At 47.2% G+C, this 22,598-nt stretch overlaps 2 protein-coding genes across 2 annotated transcripts in view; one reads left to right on the top strand and one right to left on the bottom strand.

Annotated features, from left to right (window-relative positions):
- LOC144822522 (apoptosis-inducing factor 3-like) overlaps positions 1–22,598 on the top strand; it is a 545,716-nt gene that overhangs the window by 72 nt on the left and 523,046 nt on the right. Inside the window, exon 2 of the mRNA XM_078680159.1 lies at positions 6,729–6,801. The gene's annotated coding sequence lies outside the window, so the exon portion shown is untranslated. The remainder of the gene's footprint in view (positions 1–6,728; positions 6,802–22,598) is intronic.
- LOC144823027 (uncharacterized) lies at positions 131–14,465 on the bottom strand. The gene is made up of 3 exons (XM_078681160.1): positions 13,948–14,465; positions 2,408–3,946; positions 131–1,466 (listed from the first exon to the last, which is right to left on the bottom strand). The coding sequence occupies exons 1-3, from the start codon at positions 14,463–14,465 to the stop codon at positions 1,403–1,405; spliced, it is 2,121 nt and encodes a 706-aa protein (XP_078537286.1). The 3' UTR covers positions 131–1,402.

The following is a 22,598-nucleotide window of genomic DNA, read 5'->3' as shown; positions in this document are numbered from 1 at the left end:
AACATTGTCCACACCTTCTTTTAGGAGCAAGAAAGGCCACTTTTATTTTAGGACAGGTGCATCATCAATATCATAAACATATTCATTATTTATTTATTATTTACATAATTCAACTCTACAGTGAGCCTACGAAACCTAAATCCCAAAACCCCGAACAAACTCCTGCCTACTAACCCTAGCCTACCCAACGCTACCCTTCAGGATGGCCAACCCGCTCCAGGCTGCCCACCCCCACTAACAAAAACCCGCCTACAAAAGAACAAAGGCACCCATCCTAACAGTGGCAAACCTACCTAAACTAAAACAGTGCCTAGAGCACCGCAAAAGAACAAACCCAGAAATAAAGAAAGAAAAAGAAAAAAGAGGGAGGGTGGGTGGGGCAAAACAACCTCCCTACACGCCTCCCGCCACGCAGTTGCTAATCCCCGCCTGACTTCCCCTTTTCAACCCTCTGCTAATCAGCCCCCCACCTGTTGATGTTCCTCGCGCGAACCTGCCCAGGGAGAGACCGGCTCGCGCCTGGCTCTCCCTGGGTCCCCCCTCGCGCAAGAAAACATTGTCCACACCTTCTTTTAGGAGCAAGAAAGGCCACTTTTATTTTAGGACAGGTGCATCATCAATATCATAAACATATTCATTATTTATTTATTATTTACATAATTCAACTCTACAGTGAGCCTACGAAACCTAAATCCCAAAACCCCGAACAAACTCCTGCCTACTAACCCTAGCCTACCCAACGCTACCCTTCAGGATGGCCAACCCGCTCCAGGCTGCCCACCCCCACTAACAAAAACCCGCCACCCAGGAAAACCTTTAGCGTTTTCCTGCCCCACCTAAAGGAAAGGAAGGAGCACACCACAACTGTACTTGAAGAACCTTGCTAATCAAGTCCCTGAGTTCAAGGAGGTAAAAAGAGAGGCCCAAAGCTGAGAGATGCACACCGTCCTCACAAAATAAATGATGTTCAGATACTTGTAAATGATAATGGTTCAAACTGTATATCCCCCAATGTTGACAAAAAAGGCGCATTGTCCTGTTCACTTTCCGTCTAGCCTTTTCCAGGGCAGAATGGGTCCGTGCCCCACGCCAGTGCAAACGGGGCACAAACTCAGTCCATATGAGCATGGTGCTCTCCCATGTGGTTCGGATGATTTCCAGGTCCTGCTTCATTAATTTTAACAAGGTCAGCCCAGAGAGAGAAACCAAGTCATTCTCTCCCAAATGTAGCACCAGGAGATCCGGAGGGCCCCCCAAACACTGCGAAACCAAAGCAGCCAAGGCGGGAAAAAGCCCACCCCAGCGCATTCCCCCTGTTCCATGCCATGAGACTTCATGTGTCATACTGTTCAGGCCAAGTGATCTCCCACAAAGCTGGCTGGCAGCGGCTAAAGCTGCTCGTTTAATAAAAGAGTGCCCCAGTATCCACACCCTTCTTTTGCATCCGGCGACTGATAGCCAGGGACCTAGGAGAGAAAGAAATGTTAGACCAGCCAAAAATGCACTATTTCCTCACATACTTTTCACAACACTTGGAACGCCAACGACCAATGCGTCGGATCTGGGACCAGTCCCACCCCAGGCGGGCGGCCTCCGTCGCCGCACCAATTCTGAAGGAATGGGTACCAAACTGAACAGGGTCCTTCCCCAAACGCAACAAGACCTTACGTAATACAGCCAACAATTGAGATGCCACTATGGGACTACCATCCGCATGACAAAATATGGACCCCTGTAGAAAATGCGGAGAGGACACAAACCCTTCCCATTCCCCAACCGGGCAACATGCAGAGACCCCACTCCTACCAAGGAACACCCACTTACCCCTCCCCATCTGGTCGGTTTTGGATGCCCGCAGCCAAAGTCGCACTCTGTCACTTTCCAACACCACCTCACCGCTGGTCATGCCTACCCTGCCCCGCAACCCCAGCAACTCTGATGCCCGAAATGCCCCAAAGAACAACCACACAAAACACAAACGAAATTTGGCACACTCAAAAGCATCATGACAACACACCTCCAGTTCCGGCAACATCAACTGGAGCAATTCAAACGTCACGGGCTGCCGGAGCTGCTGACCCCCAGCCCGGAGCCTGGCCAAACCTTTCAACAATTTACGAACCAACACCCCCCCAACCGGATCCCTCCCCCACCAAAGCTGTCCATAAAAAGAAACCCCAGCCAATTTACCCGAAATGGTAGTGGGCGCCAGGCCTTTGTCCGCCAGATGTAAAACAAACTGCAAGATGCATTGTTCATCAGACCAACCAGCCCTGAACGGCCCCATCGAAACCTTGCAAAACTGCAGAAACTCAGACCAGGCTTTCACATAACCCCGCCTGGTGGATTCAGCCACAGAATTTTCCACCAAGTGGTGAACCCTCAATCCCCCAGGTCCCATACGTACTGTGGGATCGGTGTTGGTGCCAGGTCCGCCCCAGGAGCTAACTTGCGGAACTCGGACCACTGAAAGCGAGACAAAGAGTCAGCGATGCAATTAGAAGTACCAGGAACATGCCGCGCTTTAAAGACAATATTCAGTTGCAGACACCGCAGCATGAATGCGCGCAGGAGCCGCAAAACCCGCAAATCGCGAGCCTTTTGGTGATTGACAAGGTGTACTACAGCCAAATTGTCCACGTGAAACAAGACGGAACGATTCTGAAACTCATCCCCCCATAGGTGCAAAGCAACCAGCAGCGGGAAGAGCTCCAGAAACGCAATGCTGCGACCCTGATCCTTCCAGTGCGCCGGCCAGCCGGCCGCGCACCATCGACCTTCCCAAAATATTCCGAATCCGTGAGCCCCTGACGCATCAGTGAACAACTGTACTTGCCACACCATGTCCTCATCCGCAAAAAACAAGGACACGCCATTAAAGTCTTGCAGAAAACGAAGCCAGACAGTCAAATCGGCACGCACAGCGGTGGTAATGCGCACCCTATGATGGGGAAGGCTTGCTCCGGACATGGACAGACCCAGACGTCTGCAGAACGTCCTGCCCGCCCGAACAACCCGGCAAGCAAAATTGAGATAACCCAACAACTTCTGAACAGTTTTCAAAACCACTTTCCGCTCCCCCAACACCAGATGTATGAAAGCAGACATTTCCTTCACTTTAGCCACAGGCAGTCTCGCCACCATAGACAGAGTATCAATTTCGATCCCCAAAAAAGTCAGGGACGTACAGGGACCCTCTGTCTTGTCCGGCGCCAAGGGGACACCCAATTCCTCCGCTAGAGCCTGAAAGATGTTCAAAGCCGACTGACACTGCCCAGAGCAACCCTCCCCAATGAAAAGAAAATCATCAAGGTAATGACAGACCAACGCGTGGCCACTGACAAAAGTGAATCGCCACTGCAGGAAGGTACTGAAGGTTTCAAACAGGGAGCATGACACTGAACAGCCCATGGGCAACACCCGATCCACGTAGAAACTACCATCAAAATGCATTCCTAACAGACTGAAATCCCAAGGATGAATGGGCAATAGCCGGAAAGCCGACTGAATGTCGCTCTTCGCCAGCAAAGCCCCAACACCAGCCGTGCGCACGAGCCGTAAGGCATCGTCCACCGAAGCATAAGTGACAGTTGAGTCAGCTGGATCAATAAAGTCATTGATTGAGGAACCCTCGGGCCAGGACAGGTGATGAATAAGACGAAACTCCCCTTCCGCCTTCTTGGGCACCACGCCCAGGGGTGATACAATCAAGTCAGGCAGGGGACAATGCACAAAAGGACCAGCAATCCTACCAGCCGCAAGCTCTGCATCCAGTTTCTTCCGCACCACATGTGGACTCTCCTTCGCAGACTTCAAATTATCCGACCACCTGCCCACCCTGGGTCCCTGATACCCAATCCGAAACCCAATTTTGAAGCCCCAAGACAAAATCTTAGCTGCCTCAAAATCCGGATAATCCACCAGCCAGAGGTCGAGAACCTCCTGCCTAATAGGAGTAGGGGCCCTTGTAAACAGACTGATGGTGCTGCCCCCTGCCCCCAGAACCCCGTCCCTGATCACCCCATCTCTGGCCGGGAAAACACTGGGTGAGGGCGTGCTTCCCTCCACACTGTGAACACTCATGTTTATACCTGCAAGCGGGTCTGTTACAGGAACCTCTGTTAAAATGCCAGCAAGTGCCAGAAGCGGCTGATTGACCTCTGCCCCAAACCCCCGCCCCAGACTGAGCGGGGCGAGCTGAAAAGGGCCGATAAAACACAGGTTGCCCGCTAGCTGTGTGGGTCGTAGCAGGAGGGTTTGCCGATGCCATCCATTGCAACCATAACTCAGAGTCAACCGCACCCCACGAACGCTCAGGAAAAGCGGCCATGCGCGCCCTAAATTCGTCATCGTAGGACAACCAAGCAAAGCCTCCAAAATAACTGTGAGCCTTGCGGATGACATCTGCATATTTAAACATGTCTATCGCTTTCTCAGGATGACGTTGACAATAAACGCTGGCATAAATGAGAAAGGCCGAAGTCCAATTCTCTATGGACTTCGGAACGCGAGGCCTCCGAGCCAATTCTAATTCCTCCTCTTTCGACCCTTCTTTTGCCTGGACATCCCTGTGGAGAAGACGAAAAACATCTACAAAAGCCCCAGACCAGATCAGATTCTTTGTTTTTTCAGATAAATGGGACCCCAAGGGCATCCCCACCCCAGAATAAGGCAACTTTTTCGGTAGGATACTATCCTCCGTTACCCGAGTGGCATCCACCCCGCCATCCCCCGATATAGAAACTTCTTTTGCAACTTGCACAGTAGAAACATTTGAAATTACGGGCCGCTCAAGCCTCGGTGCCAGAGCGACTCGCTCAACCACAACCCCATCACCCGTACCACAGGATCTTGTACTCTTAACCGGGAGACTCTCCCTAGGTTGCACATTTGAAATTACGGGCCGCTCAAGCCTCGGTGCCAGAGCGACTCGCTCAACCACAACCCCATCACCCATACCAACAGATCTTGTACACTTAACCGGGAGACTCTCCCTAGGTTGCCACACTGACCACCACCCATCCTTACCTCTTGGTAACTGCTCCGACTGCTGGGCGACGGCCCCACGATCCCGCTGAGAAGGTCCAGACCACACTGCCCCTCGTACACCTGCAGGGTCCGCTCTAGACTCCTGCAAAACACGAGAAACAGTGGGTTGCCCCAACCCACCCCCCTGGGCCCGTGCTGCCAAAAGCCCAACATCTTTGTCCCTCAATTCCCCCTCTTCCAACTCATCATCATGAAAACTCCCACCGAAAGCTGCATCAGAAAATTCAACTTGATTACTTCCACTGGGCATAGCCCCATCACCAATACCCCCATCATAAAACTGCCAATCAATGGTCTGAAAGCTTTGTGGACAGAAAACTGTAGAAGAGGTATCCGCTCCAGATAGCCCCCCTGAAAGCCCACCACTGGAAACAGCCGTGGGGACAGTTCCCGGGCCCGTAGAAACTGCCAACAGCCGCCCAGCCGAAGGCGCAGATTGAAAACTGCTGCCGCTCAAGCCAGACGATGAAGGGTGCGCGACAACATGGTCCCTGAAAGCTGAACCGCAATTTTCCCCCAAGGGACGGCCCACCGACGCCAGACCATGGACACCTCCCGACCCAGTCGATTGACCCCCCAAGTGGCCACTTGGCCGCCCCCTGGGGACCAGGAACAAGGCTTGCCCCGGGTACTGGGGCGCCCCCTCGTTGAACAAACCCCTCATACCAGGAGCCGGGGGCGTGGGGATGGCAGCCCGAGGGCCAGGCAAACCGGCTGCCACAGCCGCAGTGGCCGGGGGGGGCAGCAATCTAGAGACAGTGCCCACTGGAACCACAGCAGGGGCAGGAGTGGGGACCACAGGAGGGGTTGGAGCCGGCAATGCAGCAGTGAGTGGCCCAGCACCGGCGTCACCCGTGTGCGGGGAGCCAACATCGCGGGGGGGGGCAGGGCCAGGCCCCAGCATGGCAGGAGAGAGCATAAAACACTGGCCATTAAGCCACAGGAGTGGGGAAACCCCCCCCGGAGAATTGGGCACCGTAACGGCAGGGACTACAGGCATACCGGCAGGGGGAGGGGTCGGCGCGTGCCCAAGGGAGTCCAGGCTCCGCCCCCGCTTTGGTTTAGGGCCCGCCTGCAGCCTCCCCGTCTTCCCCGAGACCAAGCCGCCTGAACGCGGAGCTTGACGGCCCGCAGAACGCCCCCGCCTCCCCCCGGGCGCCCCGCGGGAACCAGCACCAAGTAACTGGAATGCACATACCTGCTGGGGGGCGCCCGGGTCACCCGGCGGGGGCTCCACTGCAGCGACCGGCAAAACGAGCATGTGCCCGTCCGCAGGCGTGGCCGCCTCGCCGTCTTCCTCCTCCTCCGGGCCCGGGGTTAAACAAGCGTCCACGGCCCTGGAAACGCCCTCGGAAGCCTTGCGAGGTGGGCGGGCCAGTCCGACCCACGCCTCCGCTGGGACACCCGGCCGCAGCAGGTCCTCGCGCCCGGCATCGCAGAGGAACCGCACGGCCCTCCTGACCTCCTCCACGTCCTCCATGTGGTCAGAGAAAACCCAGGTACGACAAATACACGCCGCAAAACAACCTCCCTACACGCCTCCCGCCACGCAGTTGCTAATCCCCGCCTGACTTCCCCTTTTCAACCCTCTGCTAATCAGCCCCCCACCTGTTGATGTTCCTCGCGCGAACCTGCCCAGGGAGAGACCGGCTCGCGCCTGGCTCTCCCTGGGTCCCCCCCTCGGCAGAGGAGTGCTGCCGGGCGATTTACGGCAGGGGCCCTGCCACCACCACACTGGAGTGTAAAGAAAAGGTAAGTGGGGCGATGGTTGGTGTGATTTCCAAATTTCGCAGGGCTCGGGCCAAAGACAAGACCACTTTTAAAGGAAAGGGGTTAGGCTTTTTGATGTTTCCAAGAATGCTTCCGAAAGTTCCCTCCAAGAGATCACGATGACGTAACCACTAACTGCGGGTGGGCCAAGAGATTATATGCAGCATGCCCCCCACCCCCCTCCTCAGTCCTGGGTATTGGTTCATGCTAGCATTACTGGGAGGCTGGCACAGAGGAGGCTGCGGCCGCGTGCCCCCTACGCAGGGAGGAAGCAGTGAGCTCGAGTGCTCCAAAATACACATGTAAGTCACAATGACTCATATCACTCGGTTTGTGAGTAGGGCGTACACAGGGTTGCAGAAGCACGCATTTTCACTAGTGGTCAGAAAGGAAGTATGAACAGAATACAGAGGTTATATATTTCTATCGATATATGAATGTGTACATATCTTTAGCCGCCCCATTGTGCAAATATGGTTCAGCCGCACCTTCAACTTAAAGCCCATTTTTCGATTTGCCAGTACCATTTTGACTCCATTGATACATGTGAACAAAATGTCGAAATCTATTAGCAGAGTCAACTAAGGTCCAGGGTGCCAAATTTCGTTCAGTTTATTTCAGAGGGTAGAAAAGATTATAAGCCTGGATGGGCCAAAAATGTATTTATAAAAATGTAAATACTCGAAAAGGTTCTTCAAATCCACTACCACAAAAGAAACATACGAGCTTGTTGCTAATAAGCGTACAAGCGTTTCCCATAGTCAGTTGGTGCCGGGCCTGGCCTGGCTGCAGGCCAAGGCCTAAAAACAACCACTGCTCTGACCAAAGGCTGACCGCCCATTCTGGGGTGGACACAGAGTCTGGCCGCAGGCTAATGCCTGTGAAAACCCCTGCTGAGGGCTGGGCACAGGTTTTCTGGCTAACACACTTAGCACACAGAGAAAGATCATAGCAGTGGAAGTGGACCCTATTGAAGCTAGACTTCCGTTGATGCTGTCTTTTTTTCTTTTCTTTTTAGCTTTGTGTTATCTGCATGGGTGACATTATAAGTTATAGCATGTATTTTCTGCGTTACTAAGCATTACTAGCAAATATCAGTGGTTTAATGCATTTTCAGAATCATTAACAATTTTTAACGATGCTTTATTAAATACACTTAGGAATATATATCCCCTGAAAATTCAAAGAAACAATTAAAATCTTATGTGTTAAAAAGATGAACCATCTGTACATATTCACATAACAAATAAATGAGAGGATGCAGTATCTTGTGGTATTACTTTGAATTGCAATCATAGTTTAGTTCCTTTGTTTATGTCTTGGTGTGTGGGTTCTGCCCTACATGTGTCTGGTACCTCTGTGGTACACCTCTGGCCTCCACGTGCAGGTCTTCTGGCCTTGTCCGCAGTTTAAAAGCTGAATATATGTATATATCTCCACAATGTGAAATTATGCTTATTTTTAAAAAGAAAAAATATTTTTATTCTCCACAAAACAGTATTCTTGGCAATAACAGTTACCCCTCTACTGGCTAAAAACGAAACTGTGCTCTCAGCCACCCAAATAGTAGAAAACGACCTAATTAAATTTCCTCTGGTGCCCTGAATGGATCAATCCTTTACCAATTGTAACTAGATCTCCAGGCTAACTTCTGTTTGACAGTCCACTCCTCCCTCCCAATATACAATCCGTCATACTTCCCGTTCTCCTTCACCGTCTTATGGTTTTGTGGCCGATTTATTCCCACTTGTTCATGTTCTTGGTACTGAAGTAGTTATAATCATAATCAGTCCTTTAAATGTGCCAGTACTCTCAGGTACGGAGTACAGGCATTTTTTCATTTTGAGACCTATTGGTTTTGTCAATGCTTGTTCGGTTAAGGTGTCTGTATTGCATTTAATATACAATTACATGTAGGTTAAAGACCACATTTTAGCTATAGAATATTATGTTATTTTTAGTTACCTGCCTGGTCCCCCTTCCCACATTCTCTGATCCTGCCCCATCGTACTCACAGTCACAGTTTCCATACTTTTTTATGCACCTTTCAGATATGAGTGGTCTTGCGTGGCAGGATGTAGAAGCTACACAGGATGTAGAAATAACACCCATTAGCAAAAATCCTTAGTGGGGGGGACCAGAAATACATTCTGGGTTGCAAGGAGGATAAGGTGTTTATTGCTTTCCGTTTTTTGCTAACTGTGTCCACTGGTGGACTCGGAGCGGAGGAGGTCCATGCGGTAAGTCGTGAGGGGGTGACACCATGAGTTACCCGTACGGGTGACACCAACCCTAGTGACGCCACTGGTTACATCTTGCCTGATTGTGTACATTGGGTTTTTTTGTGGAAGGGAGAGGTGTGCATGGACCACCGCAGTACATTTGATGCCATAATTTGATGGTGCTTAGCAGTGCTCCGGCCTCTATCTCACTGCAGAAAGAAAACACCATCCTTAAAAAAACAAGCACTGACAAAGCCAAAGGGTTGCCAATACAGGATATTTTTGCTTTGGCAATGTGTTTTTTGCCATGTTGTACACGAGTGTGGCTGCAGTTCAGCATGGCTAAAAGTGAGTGGTGTGGAGTGTTGTTGTGTAGTGAGGAGTAGAGTGTCGTAGACTGCATTTGTTGGTGTGTTGGAGTAGAGTGTCGTAGAGCGGAGTAGGGGGAATCGAATGTCCTAGAGGGGAGTAGAGTTCAGTGGTTCAGTGGTAGATGGCGTCATAGGGTGTAGTGTCGTAGAGTAGAGTGGGGTGGAATAGGGTGGAGTGGGGTGGAGCGGATTTAGCTAGTGGGGTGGATTGGACTGGAGCAGTTTGGGGTAGAGTGGGTTGGATTTATTGGAGTGAGGTTGATAGAGTGTGTTGACTGGATGGGGTGGATTGGAGAGGGGTGGATTGGATTGGGGTGGGATGGACTGGATTACAGTTGGGTGTTTTGGAGTGGGCTGCATTATATTGGAGTGGGGTGGATTGGATTCGATTGGAATGGGGTGGCCCGGAGTGAGATGGATTGGACTGGAGGGGATTGGATTGGAGTGTGGTGGACTGATCTGGGGTGGATTGGTTTAAAGTGGGGTGGATTGGAGCGGGGTTCACTGGGTGGGGCGGATTGGATTGAAGTGAAGTGAAGTGGGGTGGGGTGGGGTGGATTGAAATGGGGTAGGGTGGATAGGAGTGGGGAGGAATGGGGTGGAGTGTAATGGAGTGGGGGGAATTGGATTGGCGTGGGGTTGATTGAAGTGGAGTAAATTGGATTGCAGAGGGGTTCAGTGGATTGGATTGGATGAACTGGAGTGGGGTGGATTGGGGTTTACTGCACAATTATGTGTTGAAGCCTAATTTCAGAAATCACACATTAGAAACAAACCATGTCCGCTTTGCAATAACATTTATTTAAGGTTTTATATAGTGCTGGCTAGACCCAGAGGTATCAGAGCGCTTTACATGAGTATGAAGATGGTAACAGTGTAAAACAATGATTCTGGAGCTTGGAATACAAACAAGTTAACAAAAGAGAAACAGTATAAATTTAGACATATCGAATGAACAGATAGAGCAAGATCTATAAACATGTATAGCATGAAGATAGGAGAATCGGTTTTGTATTATGGTATAGGATGGTGGTGGGCATGAGGGTAGCAGGTAGAGTTCCACATTCTCTCCCACACTTTTCAACTTGTTCATGGAAACACTCACAGAAATTCTGAACCGCTATAACACTCAATACCACATGTACGCTGAAGTCACTCAATTGTACATGAAATTTGCTTCACCAGATGACATCAACATTTTTGACTGTGCGCTTCCTAAAACTCAAGAATGGTTAACTCACAATCACCTTTTGCTAAATACACTCAAGACGTAATTCCTCCTGATTACCCCCCCCACAATTATTCTGCACCCATTGAAGACTGGCTCAAACAATTTATGACTCGCAACTGCGCTCCACATGTTGTTGACTCTGCAAGATCTTTAGGCATAACTCTGGACAAATATCTGCATTTGCAAGATCAGTGCAACAACAAGGGGAACCAATCACCATTTCAACACATAAAGGAAAATCAATCATTCCTGCCTTCTGAGGACATACAGTTAGCAGTCCAATCCCTAGTTATCTCCCGCTTAGACTATGGAATTATGACCCTAGTAGGGTTACCCAAATCTAGACTGGCACCTCTAAGAGCCACTCTGAACTCTTCTGCTAGACTCATCACTGAATCTAGAAAACATGATCACATCACACCAGACCTAATTCAACTCAATTGGCTGTCGACCGAAGCAAGGATTTGGTTCAAGATTGCCTGCTTGATGCACAAAGCTCTCCATTATAACACCTCACTTACCTGGTCAAAAAACTCAAACTGTCTGGTTTGAATTGGACCCTAAGAAACTCTAACACACTCCTGCAGAAACCTCTTAAATAAAAAAAAGTGCCTACAATTGTGCTTTCTGTAGTCTTGCACCAAGAATATGGAACACTCTTCCTCCCGAGATCAGATCTAACCCCTCAATCTCTTCATTCAAACGACAAGTCAAATGTTTACTCTTGCATAACAGCTTACAGCAATAGTCCTGAAGCCACCATAACTAACTTTTATTTCTTGTTGACATCTTTGGTCTCTCACTCAGTGATGCAATTTTTGTCACTTGACATGCACCATAAGATTGGTTGCGCTTTTGTTACTTTCCATGTACCACAAGGTTGGTTGTTCTTCTTTAGTATTTGTGCTTGTTAAGTTCTTTTATGTTGTTGTAGTTATACCTTTATTTATTTATTTTGGACATTTATAAAGCGCCTGGAAAATACGCCCACCGGCGTGTCCCCGCGCTATGATAAGTGAGAGCTACAGTCCAACCACCCTCCAGAGACGCCTACCTACTAAACAAAAGAGTTTTACGTTTTTTTCTGAAGATGGTTTCGGACGGTTCCAATCGCAGATTCACGGGTAATGCGTTCCAGTACTTGGCAGCCAGGTATCTGAAAGACCTCCCTCCCATTCGGGCTTTTCTTACTCTTGGTACCATCAGAAGTCCCGTGCAGGAGGAGCGGAGATTACGCGTGGGCTCATACCAAGTCACCAGGCTCCGAAGCAAAGCAGGGGCTTTACTGTTCAGAATGCGGTGACATGTGGAAAGAGTTTTGAATTCCACCCTACTTCCAACAGGAAGCCAGTGAAGTGCCTGGAGCGCTGCTTTGGAGGGAGATCTCCTAGGGAGCCTCAGTACCAAGCGGGCAGCTGCATTCTGCAGCACCTGGAGGCGTCTGATGACCTTTCCCGTGGCACCCAGATACAGCAAATTGCCATAATCAAGGCAGGATGTCACCAGGGCATGCACCAGCGTTCGACGAGCTGTAATAGGGAGGAGATCTAGCACCTTTTTTTAGAATTTTCAGAACGCCGAAGCATACCCCAGCCACTCGGCCATTCTGGGTGTCAAATGTCAGGCCAGCATCCAACCACACTCCAAGATTCCTAGCCTCCTGACAAGGAACTGGAGTTTCCCCCAAGCAAGGAGGCCACCAAGCCGACGACCAAGCAGCAGGCGTCCCTCCCACAACTAGCACCTCGGTCTTGCTACCGTTAAGTTTCAAACAGTTGGCGGACATCCAGGTTGCCAATTCTTTCATGCAATCCCTGAAATTGTCCGCCGCAAGACCAGGGGTACGCGAGAGGGAGATAGCCAACTGCGTGTCGTCGGCATAGGACACTAAACGCAGACCATATCTTTCTACGATTGTTGCCAAAGGGGAGACATAGAGATTGAACAAGGTTGGGCTCAGGGACGAGGGCTCAGGGACGAGCCCTGAGGCACGCCCTGGCCCAGCCCAATCTCCCTCGAGTAACAGTCACCCAGACGAACTTGGAAGCATCTGTCAGTCAGGAAAGATCTTATCCACCCAAGCGCCGCTCCTGAAACTCCTCCTTCTTTCAGACACTGTAGCAAGATGGAGTGTGCCACAGTGTCGAATGCTGCGCTTAGGTCCAATAGGATCAAGGCCATAGTCTGGCCTTCATCCACACCCTGTCGCAAAGCCTCTACCGCCATAAGAAGAGCTGACTCCGTCGAATGCCGGGGGCGGAAGCCAAACTGAGAATCATGGAGCAGGGAGGCTTCATCCACGAATTTCATCAGTTGAAGGTTCGCTATTTTTTCCGCTACCTTCGCCATATATGGCAGGAGGGAGATCGGGCGTAAGTTCTCAAGTTTTTCAAAACTGACATTAGCTTTCTTCCGCAAAGGGAGTACAATTGCTTGTTTCCAAGCAGTGGGAACAGTCTGCGTCTCGTAAGAAGTGTTTAATAGATGGCGTATGTAAGGTTCAAGAACATGCAGACTTCCCATCAATCGTCTGGGCGTAGTAGGGTCCCTAGGTGAGCCAGATTTTATAGACCCGCAGATGCGGATGAGATCCTGTCGGGGGGGTGGAAAAGCTGGTCAGCCGCTGTTTCCCCGTTGCCTTAGTTGTTACAACAGGCTTAGGGCTCTGAATTGCCTGCTGAGGAAAGGCGGCGTAAATTGTTGATACCTTTTTAGCAAAAAATTCTGCTATCCGGTCGCAACCCTCCACCATACATAGTTCTTCAGGCACCGCTGCAGGCTTCCCTACCGAGGGTGTTTTATAGATTAGGAATAATTCTTTAGTGGAATTTTTGGCTTCCTTGATCCTACTGCCAAAATACAGAGTTTTGGCTTTCCTAATCAATCTATGATAAATACGCCTTTTAGCTGTGTACTCTGCTTTTGCATGCACAGTGAGGGCTTTCCTCCATTGTCTTTCTGCATGCTTACATACTACTTTGGCTGCTCGCACCTCCTCATCATACCATGGTGCCGTACTCTGCACCCGGCCACCCACTCTTGTTATACCGAGCGGGGCCACCCGGTCCAGGGCCTCCGTGATACGCTGATCAAGATTGGTATTTATGGCCTCCACTCCCACTCCCCCTGGGTGACCTTTCTCAGTAAGCACCTGATTGAATTTGGATTGAGAAAAGTTCACCCACCTCCGTCTAGGGTGTTTAAAGACAGACGGTACCACCGGTCGAGCTCCCTGAGTATGAATCAGAAAGGGTATCAAGTGGTGATCCGACCAGGGGATGGGTACAGGGTCAAGAACTTCTACCTGTTCCCAATTAGCGAAAATGGGGTCCAATAAGTGACCCAGTTGGTGAGTGTTTTTTTTACTTTCTGCTCAAAGTGGAGTTCTTTCATAGCTTGATGGAATTCCCTGGCTACCTTATCTGTGGGATCATCTAAGTGGAAGTTGAGATCACCCAGTACCAGATATTTATCAACTCGCACTGCAGCCTCAGTGATGCCTTCAAGTAGGCTCTCACTGAATCTCGCTGCCGTGCCAGGTGGCCTGTAGACCAGTAGGCCCTTCAGAGTGCAGTTGCCATTGACCGAGATTGAGAAAGAGCCGACTTCACCATCCACGATCTTGGCCTGCTCCAGCTGACATTGGAGACCCTGTCTAGCTATGATGGCTATCCCGCCACCTCTTCCTATCTCCCTATCTAGCCTCAGTAGGGAGTAGCCCATAGGCATAGCATCGATGACCTCAGGCATGGAGTCCTGATCTAGCCACGTTTCCGTGAGAAAGACCAGGTCCCATTGTTTTTTGCTGAGGAGATCATGCATGTCAAGACCGTGCCTACGCTGGGAGCGGACATTCAATAAGCCACAGACCAAGGCACGTTGGCCCCTGGTTGTCACGCACCCCCGATAGAAGGCAAAGTTACAGTAGCTACAACCTACAGTGTCCTCAGCCTTCATACTATGCAGGCATGGGCCGAAATGCTTACCGCGGAGGGCCACTAAGTCCTCACGACTCCAGAGCAAATGCTTGGGTGAGGAGACAGGGGGTATGGCCCTGGCCCGCGACCGGCCGCGGACGGGCGCAGACGGGCTTAACTTAGGCGCAACTTCGGCGCGCCTTCGTCGCGCCCGCTGCGCTGCCCATGGCACATCCGCCTTATATCCCCCCCGGCGTCCCAACAACAAGAGCGCTGCAGATGGAAACCGGAAGTAGCTGGCTCGGACCCTCCACGCCCTCTGCTCGAACGGTGCTAGCCACCGGCGTCAGAACGAGGCGGGAGGGAGGGACGAGTCCAGCGCTTCTGTAATTGGTTGCTGCAACTGCCTGTCTGCTTCCAAAGTACCTCGGCAGAGCAGAGTGCAGAATGCAGATAGTCCTCAGGTAAATAAATGCACAGCAGCGCAGATACAGACAGCGCGCATATAACGAGCACGCTCTATCTCACACCAGTGCCCAAAGAATTTAAAAGAGTTTAAAAATAGCTCACGCGCTATGACCGCATATAAGTTGCTAATCACCAATACGCCGGTAGCGCGTCTTTAAAAGCGGTAGGGACACTGCCCCTGCCCACTTACCACGAGGAGATCCAGAATCTGGTGCCTTATATCCCCCCCCAGCGTCCCAACAACTAGAGCGCTGCAGATGGATACCGGAAGTAGCTGGCTCGGACCCTCCACGCCCTCTGCTCGAACGGTGCTAGCCACCGGCGTCAGAACGAGGCGGGAGGGAGGGACGAGTCCAGCGCTTCTGTAATTGGTTGCTGCAACTGCCTGTCTGCTTCCAAAATACCTCGGCAGAGCAGAGTGCAGAATGCAGATAGTCCTCAGGTAAATAAATGCACAGCAGCGCAGATACAGACAGCGCGCATATAACGAGCACGCTCTATCTCACACCAGTGCCCAAAGAATTTAAAAGAGTTTAAAAATAGCTCACGCGCTATGACCGCATATAAGTTGCTAATCACCAATACGCCGGTAGCGCGTCTTTAAAAGCGGTAGGGACACTGCCACTGCCCACCTTTACCTTCTTATAGCTACTGCTCCTTTGTACAGTGCTCTGATATGGTCATGTTTGCGCTCTATAAAACTTTTCAAATAAATAAGAGGACCCATAGGTACTGGCCCAGGAACATGGGGAAGGGTGTCACTAAACCAAGTCTGGTGCTCCCCGACAGCAAGAGGAATTTTAGTAAGTGCATAAGGTCTATATGCAACATGACACTGCCAATGTTTTGGTCAGGTACTTATTTGCGGGAAACCTGAGTAGTGCTTGTGCTTATCCACAATACCCTTGCACCTTTTACCGCATTGGGAGGCAGCATAAAGATACGCCCCAATTATTATTGTGTATTTACTCAGGAAGAAACAAAACCAAGCGTGATGTGTAGTAACGTGTGCAAATTAAAAGCGACCTACAATGCGCACAGTTAGGCTAACATAGCGAAAACTACAATCAAGCAATAAAGATTACAATGGACCATGCAGGAAACACATGACACAGGGAGAAACCCCAGAAAGAGGACCACCCTCCCATAGAAAAAATAAGAAGAGGAAGCAGCATAAAAATCCATGGAGAACATACAATAGCCAGAAAAGAGGCTATTGGAGCATCGGAATAAGAACTTTTCTAAAGCTTCTCCATTGACCGCAGTGTATATGTTTCAATTGCAGGCCAATGTATTGCGTGGTGGACAATGCATAGAGCTGTGAATGAGGTCTTCTAGTGGTGAGTCGCCAGTGCAGGGCCTTGAGGGCAGGGGTGGTTACTCCTATTGACTGTGGACTTTAAAACAATGTTATGTCTGGATGCTCTAACCTGGCATACTGCCTGATTTAACTTCATGTTTCCTGCATCTTCTTTTCCTGTTCTCTCCTCCCTCCATATCGCCTCCTTTCCCCTCTTCTGTCCTGCAGTGCTTAAGGTTGCCTAAGGATTGAGGTAAGTGTGGTCAAAACAACTTATATCAGCAGTTCTTAACCTGTGGTCCTGGGACCCCTGGGGGTCCACGTTGCCTATACCTGCAGTCCACGACAGCTAAGAAAATTAAATCGTAGTTACCGATTACTAACGTGTGTATAAATAAAGAAGCAAAATAAAAAAATGTAAAATGTTCTGTAGAAGAGGAATCTGAAATTGGAGTGATTTGTAATTAATCTGTTGTCCTCGGACATTTTTGTTGTGCTTTGGGCATTTCAACCTAACATGGTGACAGAGCCTACCATGTCCTGTTTTAGCATTACCAGTAAGTCCTTCGTTGGTGTTTACTGCCATCTCATCGACTCTGTTGATTCAAAAATCACAATTCCAATACTAAACCACAGGGAGGGGTGAAATATGGTCTCTAGCACTAAAACCTGCAAAATGGTAGAGAAAGAGCAGTCCTTAAAGTCTTGTAGGTCCTTCTCCTGCCGCAAGGCCCTATGGAGGGGTTTTATAGAATAGAAAGAAATAACATTTAAGTAACACTTAGTAAAATATTTCACAATGTCTTTCCCAAAATAGATTCAAAATATAGTGCCCTCATGTTATGTAGCCGTTTATCTGAAATTGTACAGCTTTTGGCCGAAGTCTGTAATTATGTAATGACAAAAAGAGAGTAAAGAAGTAATCTTATCTAACACCTGGAAAAATGAACTTGCATAACCCCCAAATAACTAAAATCTAACATATTTTTCAAGCGTAGTGTTTCAACTTAAAGTGGGTAGCTTTATCTCTTTATGGGTAGAGTAAACTCTTTGTAACGGAACACATCTAGAACATATATGAGCTTCTCTTACCTTTATTCAAATGAAAGGGTCTCAAAGACTAGAGCCTGTAACCCCAAACATAGAAAATACATAATGCTTTTTCATTCACCCACCAAAAATGATCATACATAAACTCCAAAATAAATTGAAAAATAGCTTCCTTAGTTTGATGGGTCTTTTAGCTGCAAGTATGTAATTAATGTTAGGTCTTTTCAGGTTATCAATATAGGTTTAGAAACACAGTTAGCAAGGGAATGACTCTTAAATTCCAGTTTTTCCTCTTGCCAATTCACAAAGGAGGAAAGGCAGTGCAGCATGTAACCAGTACTAAGCATCCGATTTTCCTTCTAATGCATTTATTCTTATTGCTTTTCTATGAGATAATCAGAACTATATGATTTATGCAATTAACGGAGATTAATAAATGAGTTGCCTCTAAACAGAATTATCATATTTCTATTTAACATGAATAGGTAGTAAAGAAAAGTGTTTCGACCACCTTCCGCAACCATCACCATAAAAAAATATAATGGTCATGGTTGTCATGGAGCATACAAAATTGAGGAAGACATATCAACATTTAAACAATCATTTAATAAGCCCTCGAATGTGGGCTCATCTATCCCACACCTTTTGTATTTGCAGGGACATCCTCTGGCCTCGCAGTTTGGTTTTTTAAGTAGTCTAAAATCATCAAGGCTCCTCTTCTATATCTAAATGTCTGGGGCATTTGTAGAACTCCATTTTTGTGCATCTCATTTTGGAGAACCTGTTCACTCTAGTGGTCTCTTCACATTAACGTCTTAATTACATGAACAGAGATCTATTGCCAACAATCAAGTCTATGAACAAAAATGATCAATAAAAGAAAACACGTTCTTGTACCTAGTGTTCAGTGCATGGACATATTGATTATTAATCAGTCAGTAGATCACATTCTTTTGAGCAGGCGAGCCGGGAGCCACACGGAAATTAAGAAATTCATGAAGATAACGACCAAGTGATAAGAGGAGAGACAAACACAGCAGCTACAAATCGAAATAATGGCCCATTAATTGTAAATTGGGTAATACCCACAAAATAGGGAGCCACTCTATTACAAGAGTGGTGAAATCTTATAAGAAAATATTCCAGTTGGATCTTACACAACATATGTGAACAAGCTCAAAAATTGAAACCCACCCCAGAGCTGTCCACATTGGACATCGGGTTCCGCCTTTGGCTAAACGAAATTGATTAGACTCTACCCTACTGATCCCCCTCAAAACCTCTGCTGCATTAATTCAATGAAATTGAGTGGTCCTGATGAAGGTAGACTCAAGTTTGATAATCCACTGAAACGTGCGTCGTCCTGAGCACTTTCCAGCTGATGCCATAACCGTGGAAAACAAAGAAGAATTCTCACCACGCGTTATCTTGTGCGAGACATTCAAGCTGGAATATTATGAAAGTGATGTGTGAATGGGTATGATTGGGATGTGAAGACTGCATGTGAGGTTAGTTCACTTGTGATGATGGAAGGGGATAAACTTTAACATGACAATTTGTATGTTTAAGATTGCACAATTATGTCTTACCTGCATGTTTTAGGAATTTTGTTTTTTTGTTCAATTATATATTATTTGCACTGCATATAAGAACACAAAGTTTATGGTTTTTAAATTATAAAAAAAAATACAAATAAAAAAATGGTTTACAACTAGTGCAATCAAATCATCTGAGAAGATTAAAAATAAAATATGAATTAACGTGGTACTTAGCCATATTTTTAAAAAGGGATAGCCCGCATGAGCTATATTTAGCCAGTGAGAAAATAATTGTTGGTCGAGTGGGAAGCTCTTCATACATTTTTGCATATTGATTTCCCATTTTCGCCCAGACCACACGAATCACTTATCAAGGAGTACCGCTGATCTTGCATGTCAGTCAGTAGATCATACAGCAAAGCACTTTCTGTGCAGCAATGTCCAAATTGTGAAGATGTTTTTTTGATTGTGAAAAACACTCTCTTGCTTACTACTTACATATGATAGTAAATAAAGAAAAATATTTGACAAATATGATAGTTGGTAAGCACTGCCTTATGGAAAATACTTTTCAGAACAGAGTAATAAGAGACTACACAATTATGGCTCACAATGTACTTTGCGAGTCGAGTCTATAATCCTCCAAATTCATTTGTCATAGAATTAAGGATCCCTTATTTTGGTCTTTAACATCATACTCATCTGTTTCGTCAAGGCAGAGGTGAAAGCATAATTCGTGGAACTGCGCAGACACGAAAATGAAAAATGAGCTAGCAAAACCCTCAGTTTCGACGTACTGTAGATTTCTATTCACTGGTGAACTCCCATTGTTTTTATCCCCAGATCTTACAAGATGGGGGCGGTCACTTTTTGATTTAGGGCAGGGTTACTTTATTGGTCCTTGTCTTTCAAAAACTTTTCAGATCTTGAGGGAAACATAGTAGCTACTTGCTCCTGTGACAATCTGAACAATCACTATTGCACTTTATTTTTTTTTGTAAGTTGCTCAGTCTAGCACAAAAGCGCTTTCCGACACCTTTGCTATGCAAGTTAGGATTTAGACGATGTAGAGTAGCTTTGCTCCACTTAAAAGTTCACCTGAAATTTCATACTGTGTCTGCACTTTTCTGAAAGAAGCCATTCGGGCTAGACAGACTATGATAGACTCATTTTCTGAACTACATACAGGTCATGGGTCATTAGGCAGATGCCAATATATTTCTCTTTCCCTTGGCAGAGATCGACTTTCTGGGTTAGCTTTTGCCCTCCATGCTTACTCGATCATGCTTAAGAGAGCCATGACTCGTGTAAAGTCCGCCTTTGATAGGTGGAGCTAGGCTGAGTGTCCCCTTTCAACTCTTGAGCTAGGAGGAGCACATAGTGGATCCTATTTGGGGTTTTTGTTCACGTTCTTTTACCCATATTATCCTTTAACCTCAGTTAACTGCGATATGAGTATCCTGAGGTTTTAGAATCTGTTTGCAAATTGCACTTTTTTTTTCTTTTATAAATTTGCTGGAAGGGGCACATAGCAGACCCTATTTGAGGTTTCTGTTCTCCTTCTTTTACCCATTCTCCCCTTTGACCTCAGTTAACTGCAACATGAGTGTCCTAAGGTGTTAGAATCGGTTTGCGAATTGCACTTTTTTGGTTCTTTTATAAATTTGGCCAGTTGGTGAATGTGAAGTCCAAAAGCAATTAACGTATGCATATTTTGATCGTTGTTTTTAAATGTAAATTTATTTTTACGTTTCTGAGAGATTATGGATGTATCATATTTTTTTAATGTACTTTTATGATCTATTTTTTACGAGATCGAATAAAGATATTGAATTGAATACTCATCTGTTGGTGCCATGTCTGGATCTTTTGTGCTGGTTACAAACTCTAAATGTTCTTCTTGCAAGAACTGCACTCCCATCGGCCATTAATCATCACCATGAACAGTAAATGCTTACAAGATCATACTTTGCTAAATTTTCATTGACACTCTTTGGTTCCATTGATGCTACATCTACTGACAGTGTTAAGTGGATCTTTAATCACTTTCTGTTACTGTTTCCATATCTGCAGATGGCTCATTGATTTAGAACCCATCTTTCTCCAACGTGAAAGTCTCGTACTCATTCATTCTAATTTTTACGCAAGTGTTTCATGTTTACACTCCCCATATATCGTGTCGTTTTTAGCAGTTTTAACAAGGCTGTGCCAGAATTTGCTCTTGATGTGTGAGAATAGTGGCCTGAGAGTTCTTGGTGAAAGTCTATTCCCTCACTTTATGCCAGCTAGCCCTACATTTGTATTACATATCTTATTAGAAGGTAGGCAGTACTGTCTTCATATGATTACTGGATTTATTAGTAAGAGAAAGTATGTCATGAAATCCTCAAATCTAGGTTGTTGTATATGGGGCTGGCTCAGGGATTATGCCTAAAAAGAACAAAGCACAGTCTAATGTGGCATGCTGCATCATCAGGCCCCGCTTCACCACAAAACCCATGTGTTGGCTCCACCTGAAGCTCTTTACAAGTCTGAGTACTTTTTTAGCCTCGATAATTACCTTTGTTATAGTCATGTAAACTTGCACCCTAATTATAAGCCACAAATGTGTCCAGGGAGGACGGTTTGTTTTATTGGTGCTTCCCAGTCACATCAATAAGACCAAGATGCACAAGGGACTTGTATAATGCAGATCCATGGTATGTTATATCATCAGGATGTTTCTGCCCATGTGATTGGCCTCTATGGATCCTGGGCATTCATCAGGACAGGGTGCTTACTACTGGTGCACCTATTGGTTCCCCAATGTACCCTAATGCTCATTAATCAGGTCAATTGTAATGGAGAAATATGTAATAGAGACCGTATTACTTTCTTCTTGCTGTAATTTCACACAATTGTAAAAGTCCTAAAGGAAAAATCACAGATTAGGCAACATCAACCACTACAGCCATATTGCCTTGCGAAACATCGATTTGTAATTTTGTTTATAAAAGGCAATCAGACAAGGCTGATTAGTAACCCAGAATTCTCCCTCCCGGGCGGAGTCCCGCAAGGATCGGCCTTATCGCCAACATTATTTAATATCTATGTAGCTCCTCTGGCCAGGTTGGTAAAGAGCCATGGCTTTGAGTTGGTATCTTATGCTGATGATACGTAGCTCATTGTATCTGTAGCTGAGTCTGTAGATGCTCGAGCTGCTGATTTCTGTAATTGCATCTCATCCTTAATGATCTGGATGAATGCGAATTTTCTGAAGCTAAATGCTGCGAAAACAGAGGTCCTGGAATTTGGCTCAAAAGACCAAATCTGGATTCAGTTATGGTGGCCTAGTACTGCTGGATCACCCCCGGTACCAGTTTCAAAAGCTAGGAATCTGGGAGTAATGGTTGATAAAAACCTGACTTGGGCACCACAGATTAATCAGGTTACATCCGCGTGCTTTTTTACCTTAAGAGGATTGAGAAAGATTCACCCTTATATTCCCTTCGCCCTGAGGAAAACGGTGGTTGTATCTACCATCTTGTCAAGAATTGACTACTGCAACGCCCTTTACCTGGGAATGGGTGTTGCTCAACTAGATAAGCTTCAGGCTATCCAAAATGCAGCAGCCAGAGTGTTACTTGGGCTGTCTAAGCACCACCCAACATCAAAAGCTATAAGAAATCTTCACTGGCTCCCG

This window comes from Lissotriton helveticus, chromosome 3_1, assembly GCF_964261635.1.
Source record: "Lissotriton helveticus chromosome 3_1, aLisHel1.1, whole genome shotgun sequence".
Lineage (NCBI taxonomy): Eukaryota > Metazoa > Chordata > Amphibia > Caudata > Salamandridae > Lissotriton > Lissotriton helveticus.
Note: the sequence above shows the minus strand (reverse complement) of the source record. Positions and strands in the feature narration are given on the sequence as shown.